At 37.9% G+C, this 12,012-nt stretch overlaps 1 protein-coding gene and 1 pseudogene across 1 annotated transcript; one reads left to right on the top strand and one right to left on the bottom strand.

The window, feature by feature from the left end:
* Window positions 1–472: 472 nt before the first annotated feature.
* Window positions 473–8,213, top strand: LOC141312743 (centrosomal protein of 41 kDa-like). The gene is made up of 11 exons (XM_073832619.1): window positions 473–505; window positions 900–963; window positions 1,042–1,089; window positions 2,782–2,843; window positions 3,306–3,372; window positions 4,071–4,221; window positions 4,535–4,704; window positions 4,812–4,879; window positions 6,612–6,726; window positions 7,725–7,940; window positions 8,083–8,213. Exons 1-11 carry the CDS (start codon window positions 473–475, stop codon window positions 8,211–8,213), a joined length of 1,125 nt encoding a protein of 374 aa, XP_073688720.1.
* A 2,407-nt stretch (window positions 8,214–10,620) lies between these two features.
* The window catches only part of LOC141312724 (carboxypeptidase A1-like), a 13,202-nt pseudogene continuing 11,810 nt past the window's right edge, over window positions 10,621–12,012 (bottom strand).

Below are 12,012 nucleotides of genomic sequence, written 5' to 3'. Positions count from 1 at the left end.
TGGACATGTAAACGTCTACACCAACCGCTAATGTAACCCATCCTCTTAATGCAACAGAAGGCGTGTTGGGATTAAATCTAAAATTTGCAAGCTTGTCTTGCGAAGATTATAATGTCTGTAGAGTCAGTGAGTTGCATATCCCAGCCAAATATTATAAATAAACGGCTTAATAGAAATAATTTGTAAAAACATATCGATCTACAAAAGCTTGTAATAAACAAATACGACCAACGGTTCTCTGTCAATGCAGAGCTGTAGCCATAGGATAAAACAGCATTGGAAATAACGCCGTTGCTTAGCAACAACCCAAACGGTAAACTCGTAGAACTCAACACAGAGATAGTAAGAGCGCAGTCACTGATTGGATCGTCAAATCAACGAACCAATCAGTGAAGGCGTTGCTCAAAGAGGCGACGCTTTGAGTTTTGATTTTGGAAGCTAACGTTAGCCGCCGAAGCTCAGCTGCTGGAAGATGTCGGTGAAGCGGGGGATTGGCGACTCTAAGGTCAGTGGTTGTGTTTTTATGCAAAGCGTAATTTGTGAAATATATTATGGTTTGTTATATTTTGAAAGCGAGCTCAGGAATGTTTGACATGGAGAGCTGCGGTTTAAAGGGAATGTGACACCGGTGTTGTTGCTTCATCCGTTGCCATCACATACATAACGTTACCTGTATGTCTGATTGTCTGTCCATCAACAGCAGTTTACTGCTGATGCTTTCATGTTGTATTCATTTGAACCATTGCTAAACACTTAATAAACCGTCCATCTAATATGATGGATGTTGTTAGAGCTTACACAGTGTGTTTCATGAGCACTGATGCTCTATTAAACTGATGCTGATGCTCTATATTTTAGTTACATAATGCATTTGTCTGTGAATGCTTCTTTTTCCCCAGTATTTAAAGAAGAGGATTCCACAGAATCCAAAATATCAGCATGTCAAAACACGACTTGATACAGGTAAATATGTGAAATCATAAAAAAATCATATCCATTGCATATGTGATAAAGTATATGATGATTAATTTTATTTTCTAGGCTCCAGTCTGACAAAGTACATGGAGAGACTGGAGGAGGCAAGGAAAAGTAAGATATGCATAAAATATGTTCATTCACAATTTCAGTAGTTTCGTGTTATAATATACACTACCAGTCAAAAGTTTTTGAACGGTAAGATTTTTAATGTTTTTTTATGTCTCTTCTGCTCACCAAGCCTGCATTTATTTAATCCAAAGTACAGCAAAAACAGTAAGATTTTGAAATACTTTTACTATTTAAAATAACTGTTTACTATTTGAATATATTTTGAAATTTATTTTCTTTGTGTTATTTCAAAGCTGAATTTTCAGCATCATTACTCCAGTCTTCAGTGTCACATGAACCTTCAGAAATTGTAATATTCTGATTTGCTGCTCAAAAACATTTATTATTATTATTATTATTATTATTATTATTGTTATCATTATGTTGTAAACGGCTGAGTAAAATTTCAGGTTTCTTTGATGAATATAACGTTCGGAAGAACATCATTTATCTGAAATAGAAATGTTTTGTAACATTATTAATGTCTTTATCATCACTTTTGATCAATTTAAAGCATCCTTGCTAAATAAAAGTATTAAAAACAAATGGTATAGTATATAATGTTGCAAAAGCTTTTTATTTCAGTTTAATGCAGATCTTTGGATCTTTCTATTCATCAAAGAATCCAGAAAAAATGTACTCTGCTGTTTTAAATATTGAAACTAATAATAATAAATGTTTCTTGAACAGCAAATCAGCATATGAGAATGATATCTGAAAGATCATGTGACACTGAATACTGGAGTAATGACACTGAAAATGTTGCTTAGATCACAGGAATAAATTACATTTTAAAACATATTAAAATAGAAAGCAGACATTTTAAATAGTAAATATATATTTTACAATATTACTGCGTTTGCTGTATTTTGGATCAATTAAATGCAGGCTTGGTGAGCAAAAGAGAATTTATTACTGTTCAAAAACTTTTGACTGGTAATGTATTTGATACATAAAAATGTCAATGTGCATTTACTTGAAGTAAAGGGTAATTCTAACATTTTTTACACTATTTAGATAAACACTTCACAATGGTGTATTTACATTAAAAAAGTAATTACAAAACAGTACAGAATGCCATAAGAATGTATTTTGTGTGAACAGGCACTTAATGACTTGTTTCAGCTATTTTGTCTCCAGATACGCTTGTCCTACTGATATTTACTTACTTGATAAAGAGAGAAAGTCTCTTTTGTCCACATTGGTCATCTTGTTACAGGTTTCTTGTGATTTCTCAAGGATAAGCAATCCTTCCTTCTTTTGGCTTCTTAAGCAGAGGTTGGGGATTGTACTGTGGGTTACAGTAATTCCTCTGTCGAGATTGTCTGTAGTGAAACTGAGATACATAACCTCATCCAGCGGTGTCACTTGGCATCTTACAGTGGGTTTGGTGGTGAGGCTGGACTGTGGAGTTCCTGCCAAAGATATAAAGAGATGTTAGCAGAGCTTGCCTTAGTTTGTAGCAGCAATTGGTGTGTTAAAGTCAAGTAAAGAGAGTTTAACCAGTATCAAAATGGAGTTTGATATTTTGGGAATAAATTTAAATGATGTGTCTGTAAATGAAGATGAAGTGAGAAATGGTAACACTCAGGATCCAGGTAAAATGCATGAAACATTTTCTGCAACAGCTCTGCATTATTTGAAATGCTTGCTTACTATGTTTTTTTTTGTTTTGTTTGTTTGTTTGTTTTTCAGACTACAGATATAGGAAGGATGAGCTATTTAAAAGACTGAAAGTGACTACATTTGCACAGCTGGTATGCGAATAATAATTATAAAGAGGATGTTGTTCATTTTTAGTTGTGGTACAGTAAACACACTATTTTTTGTTAATTATTACAATTTAAAATGACCGTTTTCTGTTTAAATATAGTTTAATATGTGTAATTTATTCATGTAAGGGCAAAGCTGAATTTTCTGCATTGTTACTTTAGTCTTAAGTGTCACATGATCCTTCAGAAATATGCTGATTTGCTGCTCAAGAAACATTTCTTCTTATCAATGTTAAAAACAGTTTTTTTAAATTTTTGTGGAAAAGTTAAATTGAATTCATTTGAAATACATTTTATATTAGAGTTGTTTTTTATTTCTACTTTATTTCTACTTTTATTTCACTGCTAAATAAAACTTCTAATTTTTTTTAACGGTAGTGTATTTTAATATATTTCTGAATATATACCTTTATCTTTTATATGTCTCATTTCTTTCTTTTTTTCCAGGCAATCCAAGTTGCTTCAGTGTCAGATCAGAATGACAACATTAAAGATGAAATGACGGGTTTAGAAGGTAGAGGTTCATTTTGTATGTTACTCTTTTTTTATTTTTTTTATTAGGAGTTTTTTCTACCTGATTATTATTATTATTATTATTTATTTATTTTTTTACTTGCTTATATGTAGGGAGAATGCTTTTAATAGACCCTTATCCCACAGAATTAAACTTACATGAAATGAAAGAAAATAATTATATTGCAATGCTTTTGCTTTTCTCACAAAATTTTCATGTTTACTTGAGTAAAATTGTTTTTGCTTGCAAAAAAATTGTGTTCTCTAGCAAAAGTTTTACTTGGGCTTGCATAACTGCTGTTGGAAATAATTTGAGAGGGGAGGAAAAACTATATCTTTATGCTTTTGTGAGCAGACGAAAAGTTATTTGAGAGAAAGCAATAATTTTGCAAGAGAACGCAAAGTTTCTCAGTGTAACACAGAAGTTTTGCAAACAAATATTTTTGTACGAAATACCTTTGTGAGAGAAGGCAAAAGTAAAGAGCAAATGCAAAGTTTGCAAAGGTTTTGTAATTGAACACAAAGTTTCTTATGGAAATTAAATATTTTTGTGAAAGAGCGCAAAAGTTTTAAGAACGGAAGCAAAAATATTGCAACGTAATATAATATTTTCCACCCATCCCACATTTTTTTTTTCATCACTATGTTCCCTTAGGGGCTCTATTTGTGGTCATTCTCTGTTTTTGTATATGATTTCAGATGATGTTTCAATATTCTCTGCATCACCGGGCCTTGACCATCTCTCAGATCAAACAAATGGCTCCCCACAGCCGACGCTTCTTCCCCCACAGAGTATCAACAATGATGAATCCGGCGACACTGCGTTTTCTCCTAGATCTACACTCCAAAGGTAGCCGAATCCGCTTTGTGTTTGTAACAAGCACACAAAGCTATCTCTTTAATTCGACCAACCACATCAGAATATCATTTTATGCATCTAACTGATCCCCCCTCTTACATTTCCTCTATTGTCCACCCACATGAGCTCTGATTGGCCAGGCTGTTTTCTCATGGCCTCAAGCTCCATTGAGCCTGATTAGGGGCAGTCAGTGCAATCAGACTCTGTCCTCAGAGACCCTGTGGGGGGAAAACAATGAGATGTAGCCTGTAACAGTGAGAACCCCTGACTGTCCTCACTCGGTGTAACTGAGAATCTTTCATAGTGTCATCAGTGGCGTGGGAGAAATGGATCTGGACAAGAATGGACAGAAGCCCATCCAACACTCTCCGGTGTCTACCTCAAACATCACAGAGTGCCCTTATCCTGACTGCCCGTATCTGTTGCTGGATGTGCGGGACAGAGAACAGTATGACCAGTGCCATATTATCAGTGGTAGGAAACTTACCTGGAAACAGTATTTTGCTCAAATAATAAAAGACATTAAATATTGTTAATAATATTGTTATATAATAATAATTTATCTGTTTTTTTGCCTACAGCATATAGTTACCCCATTGCGACCTTATCAAGGACAATGAACCCATACACAAAAGACGTGCTTGATTATGTATCCTTTAATTCCTGATTTGTGAAAATGGTAATGTTCAAATCCCTCTCAGGGACCCTTGGTTACATGCGTAACCTGAGAGGTTCACTTTCAAGGGAACTCGCACTCCGTCCTCTAGCGGTTGTTATGAGAATGTATTGCTAGTTGAGAATGAGACACTGCTTTCCCTTTAAAGGGATCTCGCACTGCTTCCACATAACAACCGCTGGAGGAAGCAGTGTCTCGCTTCCTTTCAGGGACCCATGGTTAAATGCGTAACCTGAGATGTTCCCTTTCAACGGAACTCGCACTGAATTCTCACAACGACTGCTAAAGGACACAGTCTCTTGCTCCCTCTCAGGGAACCATGCTTACATCCGTATCCTGAGACGTGTCCTTTCAAGGGAAATTGCACTGGATCCTCATAAAAACAGGACGCAGTGGTTCGTTCCCTCTCAGGGAATCATGTTTACATCCATAACCTGAGGTGTTCCTTTTCAAGGGAATTTGCTCTGCATCCTCATAATGACTGCTAGAAGACGCAGTGTCTTGTTCCCTCTCAGGGAACCATGCTTACATGCATAACCTAGGATGTTCCCTTTCAAGGGAACTCTCACTGCATCCTCATAACGACCGCTAGAGGATGCAGTGTCTCATTCCCACTCAGGGAACCACGGTTGCATGTGTAATCTAAAGACGTTTTCTTACAAGGGAACTCATAACAACACAGCGTCTCGTTCCCTCTCGGGGAACCGTGTTTACATCCATAACCTGAGACGTTCCCTTTCAAGGGAACTTACATTGCATTTTCATTGCGATCGCTAGAAGACGCAGTGTCTCGTTCCCTGTCAGGGAAGTATGTTCATTCGTAACATGAGACGTTCCCTTTCGAGGGAACCCACACTGCGTCCTTATAGCTACAGCTAAAGCAGCGGTTCCCAATTCCAGTCCTCGCGACCCACCGCTCTGCACATTTTGTGTGTTTCACGCATCGCTTCCGACGTTTGTTCTATTCCAACATTACTGCCCTTCGAAGTGGACATCACAGGATATTCCGCCATTATTCATTAGTTCGAAGCGAGCGTATGTGTTCCATTTGAAGGTCATTAAAGTGTGCGAGACGTAAATTTAAAATGCATTTATTTACAGATGCACTTATGTCACACTTCTCTAGTAAGTTTCATCTGTGTGTGAAGACGCTACATGCGGTGACGTAGTGCAAATATGTGAATGAATGTTTCGAAGTATAGTAAACAGATTTCCCCCGCTTAGGGAGCAGGGAGCAATGAACACTTTGCAGGGACCATGTCAATCGGATCGCAGTTCCTGCACGGACCTCACTTCTAATGAGCTGGTTATCTGAATCAGGTGTGTTGACTAAGAGAGACATGCAAAATGTGCAGAGCGGTGGGGTGCAAGGACTGGAATTGGGAACCGCTGAGCTAAAGGATGCAGTATCTCATTCCCTTTCAAAAGAACTCACACTGCATCCTCATAATGACCACTAGAGGACGCAGTGTCTCGCTCCCTCTCAGGGAACCATGTTTACATCGGTATATTTACTAATAAATAATATAATATTATTGTGAATTCATTAATTGATAGGATTGGATCAGTGTCTTGTAATATTAAACATTTAATGTTAAAAAAATCACAGTGTTATTGTTTTTTAATGATCAAGGATTTATGTCATTCCAGTTTTTTGTGTACTCATGTCTGTCCCCAGTGTTAAAATTCTTTAATGGCTATGCAGAAAAATGCATCGGGAAGAATCATAATTTTGTATGATGAGGATGAGAGGATAGCAAGTCAAGCCGCCACCACCATGTGCGAGAGAGGCTTTGAGAATCTCTTCATGTTGTCAGGGGGTGAGTAAAACGAGAGACTCATAACAAACTTTAGAAGTCCATCACAAAAAAATTATCAGGGAAGGGAAAATAAGAAGTTCCTTTTCAGATTAATGTATTTATATTAGTGGTGGGCCGTTATCGGCGTTAACGTGCTGCGTTAACGTGAGACTCTTATTGGGCGATAAAAAAAATATCGCCGTTATTCTATTCTCAAAGTTGGGTTGGGAGCTGGGTCTATACTACACAAGGTATGATGACTTTCACCTTGATATTTTAGCACGGATGTATACCTAGCCGAATTGCACTGTAGGGGGCGAGAACGAGTCTTCGAACCTGTGTGTATGCCTACTGTGAAATTACCACATCAAACCAGACGTGCTAACATGGATGCAGCTATGAAGCCGCCGGGTTTGCTTCAGGGGCGTTGCTAGACCCTTTTTACTGGGGCACGTGCGTGAGTTATAATTTACTTTGATAATCCCGAAATAAAGACATTAAACTATATGCAACAATTGAATTGACGCTTCTAAAAGCAACGCAGTTTAACCGAAGACTATGCATGCAGTTATCCATGCCCGTGCGCGTCTGTGTATTTAACTGCAACGCGCACATCGCGCAGCCTTTTACGCAGAAGTACATGCAGTGTAGGAATAGTTTGTATAGTTAATTGTGTTGTAAATGCAATTGTCAAGCAGTTTGTGATGCATTTTGGAAACAGCAGATGAGCCCCTGGTCTAATGCGCCACCTGACTTGAGAAACCCGTTCTCAAAGACTTACTTTTAGTCATTATTTGGGTAGCACACATATTCTGAATGCCTTCGGCAGAATTCAAATTAGCCATTTTAATCTAGATTAATCTAGATTAATTCCAAGATTACAGTGAGATTAATCTAGATTAAAAAAAAAAAATCTATGCCCACCACTAATTTATACACAGATCATTGGTTTTCCATACATGTGGATTCATCCTCTCACCATGAGACTAATGTATTTAATCTATTTCTTTCTTAACAAGGTTTAAAAGTGGTTGCTCAGAAGTTCCCCGAGGGAATGACAACCGGCTCCATTCCCATCTCCTGTCTGGCGTCACCCTCGGGACCTGGAGGTCGCAAGCGATCGGTTCCACAGCAGACGTCACAGCCAGCAGAAAAAAAGTGGCGGTTTACCTCAGAAGACCTCAGCAAAGTCCAGCATTACCTAGAGGAAGTGTACATACCCAGTGAGCCCAACAGTGAGTCAGCCATTTCAAATCTGATGAAGTGAATAGTGTCACATGATCCTACAGAAATCATTCTAATATGCTGATTTGCTGCCATAATGTGTATATTTTTTACTGTTTACTTTTGTGATCATTATTTTTCCCCCCATTTTAGGTCGTCTCAGCAGCAGAATGTCCACTAGCAGTGCTCGCTCTAATGCGTCTACAGCTCGGAGTAGTCGGCAAGGCTCGTCCATAGCAGGATCAGAAAGTGCTCGTTCTCGCAGTAGTCGACCATGGAAATAACCCTCAGTTTCACCTTCATCATGGTCATCTTCAGTCTAATGCAAATAAAGTCTTTATATTTTACTTTTGCAGGATTCCTGTGAACATGGATACTCTAAACTACTGTTTTTTGTTTTGTTTGTTTTTTTAAGTTCGCTCTTATTATGCCACATGCACATTCTCAGAACTGCACTGGGAGAATCTGAAAATGTCTTGGTTCTGATAGACACCAATGGCACTGTTTTATTACTATTTCAGTTTATTCACATATCTTTTGCACTGCAGATTCCGAATCCAAACTGTTTGTTTAAAATCTAAATATATTTCATCATTGGCCATTTATACTATAATTATGGTACGTGATGTCTAGGCTTTAACATTTTCTACATTTTAATGCATATGTAGGTTCTTCTATATGTTACATAAGTAAGCAGGTCTTAGTGGAAGGACTCTTCTTGGTGGTCACTTTATTTGCTTTAACTGAGCTATGACGTGATCTGTTCATTGAGCATGCTGGTTTAGCTACTGTATGTTTAATTGCTCAGTAGGTGCAGTATGCTGCAGTGCTTTAGAAATATTTAGATGTGCTGATTTTGCCTTAAAGCCAGAGCTTGTCTGTTTGTTCAGTGCGTTTATTTAAATAGCTGATGCTTTCCAAACCAGTGCAGAAAGATTTTCTTTCATAATCGGCATCTACTCAACTGTGATTTGAATGTTATGAAATAGATGTGATTTCGGGCATTAATGAAGATGATGTTTCTGTGTGAAACTTTGCTTTGTCTGTTGCAGAGCCTGATGAAGAAACTTAAAGTGCATTTATTCAAGTCAATGTATATGGAATGTGTACATTAAGTGGTAGAAAGTGCTTTCTTCAGCCTTTGTTGTCCATGTTTCTGTATTGACTGAAATCTGTTGTGACCCTCTTCTATTGTAGACTTTGTTTTATTGACCAATTAAGTAATTTAATTTAATCTATACAATGAAAACTACCTGGTTTGTTACTTTGTATTGAAGTCTGAATAAAAATCAATTTTATATTGTAGAACCAAGTGATACCTACATGATTTTCAAGACTTGCCTATTTATCGTGCGTCAGCTGTTTATGCAGGGTCAGAAAGCTTTTAAATTTTATGAAAGATGTCTCAATTTGCGTTTTGAAGATGAAGGACGGTCTTATGGTTTGGAATGACATGAGTACAGCAGTTAGCAAAAGCTAGAGATTACAGTTGAGAAAGTTTTAAATTTGGATATTTTTCTTACAAAAATGCATCGATTCAATTCAAAAGGTCTTTATTAACCCCCCAAGCCATGTGGAGCACGTTTTATGATGGATGGATGGATGGATGGATGCACTTTGTTGGATTCACTGCCATTATAAAGTTTGGAAGAGCCATCACATTTTTTAATATAACTCTGATTGTATTCGTCTGAAAGAAGAAAGTCATATACACCTAGGATGGCTTGAGGGTGAGTCAATCATGGGGAAATTTTCATTTTTGGGTGATCTATTTGTTTAATTTACTAGAATATTAACATGATCGCAGTATTTTTCGCAGTACTAGCTTGTGTGCAGTATTCGCTGATGAAACATGCATGACATGAGGGTGAATAATTACTGACCGAGTTTTCGGATTTTTGGATTAACTAACCCTTTAGCATAGTGATTATGTTTATGCAACTCTGGCCTCTATATTGTTTGCCAAAAGAGCGGGTGCAACCATTTGTAAATTGTATGGGTCTGGCTTCCAGTCTCATTTGCGTCCTGCAAATTTAGCTGCTCGATTTGCAGCTTGATATTGCAAACTGGTGTGTCTTACCATATTATTTTAATGTATTATCTTTAATATGAACAAACTGGTTTGTAGTGCAAACAGCTTTACTATTTACTGCACTGAAATGATAAGCACTAACATGAATGTTGTCAAGAATCTTGCCCTGGAAATCCTGGTTCAGTTTGGCCAAACTCTTTTTGTTCCTCAGACACTCTTCTCCTTGATTTGTTATAACTTTTGGCAGTCTATAGTACTCCAAATGTTTTTCCCATCCTGACCGATTAGTACCGTCCAAAACATGACAATAATTTACCATTTTCAGCAGCAATAGTCAGCGAAATGTGCGAGTTTCATTCGATTCAGTGGCATTGTTTACGTTCAGTGCAACCAATATGGCCAATTGATGACGCGTTGTGAAAACACTCTATTACTTTAATGTTGTAGTGTTCATGTTGTTGCTAAGGCTTATGTTGTGCATAAAATACAGGTAAGATTATAAAACACTTTTAACTCAAATCAGTATTTCATGTCAGTGTATTTATTTACTGTTTGTCAAGAAGCAATGTAGTAAGCTTAATAATCTACAATCTGACAGTCATTATATCAATTTTGCCATAGTTACCAGCACACTGTACATTATCAGTCTCTTATGCAACCATGATTGATTGTTTTTTATTAACACTTTTTTTTATGCATTTTGGCTCATCACATCATATGTTTAATATGGGTTATTTTTGGTGTGCTCCATGATGACCATCAGGGCCAGCCAGGTCTCCTCAGCAGTGGGAACGATCTGATTGGCAGGCAGGAGGAAACCATAGTAGCCGTCGTCTCTCAGCTCAAAGGTGTAGGAGTACTTGATGCCCTGTGCATAGGTCCAGTCGATAGTGATTCCATCAGCTCGGTCTGAGAGCAGAAAGATAGCATTGAGATTATCATAAATAATAGTCCTGATACACACTGTAAGATTAGGGCTTTAGGTTCATTGTAAAATGTACTTACAGATGGTAGTAATGACGCTGCCGTATGTATAGGCAGTGTTATATAAAGACTCCAGAGCAGCAATGGACTTTCCGGCAAGTTCATGCTGAAGGGGCAATGCAGAATTCATTTCAGATGTTGCTACGTATATCTAGAATAGTATGTTTCCACATGCATACCAGTTCAGCCTGGTCCGGTGCAGGAGTGCTATTGTATCCGTATGGATAGAGGAGCATCTGGGAATAGCTGTGGATGGACACAAAGGTCTTGAGGTTGCCGTGAGATAGCACAAAGTCCACAATGGCCTTGACCTCGGCCTCAGAATGAGGACTGGGACCATGATAGGTTTGAGAGCATGGGTTGCTGCTGGCACCAGACCCTTTGGATGAAAAACAGTGCAGTGCATTAGAATCTACAGTGTAAATCCAACAGAACCCCGATATCTCAAACAATGCTACATCTCACCTCCAAAGCTAATGTCCCAGTTCCTGTTGGGGTCAACGCCAACACAGCTGGAGCCAGGGTTTGGCTTTCTGGTTTTACGCCACATACGATCCTTAAACAACCAACCAAACAATTGGATTGTGCAATTAAGAAGGCAAAATTATTTAAAACTCATTAGCTTTTAACATGAAGTCTTCTAGGCATCAAACTCACATTGCTGTGGCTGTATGCGTAACCATCAGGATTGGCCACGATCATCAAGAAGATATCATAGTTGTTAAGGACGTCGGTGAGGATGGGATCACGTCCATAGTCGGTCACGATCTATACAGTAGAAAACACAAGCGGGAAAGTTGTTGACCAGTAGTTTTGTGGTAGTAGATTGAGTAGATTGTGTTTTATCATTTTAATTAACCTTCTTGGCAAACCAGACTGCGCTGGCCGAGGTAATCCATTCTCTGGAGTGGATGGCAGTGTCGATCCAGATACCTGGACGGCTTGCTCCAGTGCTGAACTGAATGACAGGATATTAGTCATAATGAACCAATGGAAATATTTACTTATTCCGGAAAAAAAAAAATTCCGCTAACTGTCGTACAAGCATTCACGATAAAGTGGCGTTC

The sequence above is a fragment of the Garra rufa genome, unplaced genomic scaffold (assembly GCF_049309525.1).
Source record: "Garra rufa unplaced genomic scaffold, GarRuf1.0 hap1_unplaced_004, whole genome shotgun sequence".
Classification (NCBI taxonomy): Eukaryota; Metazoa; Chordata; class Actinopteri; order Cypriniformes; family Cyprinidae; genus Garra; species Garra rufa.
The sequence above is the reverse complement of the archived record's forward strand: the minus strand, read 5'-3'. Positions and strand labels throughout refer to the sequence as shown.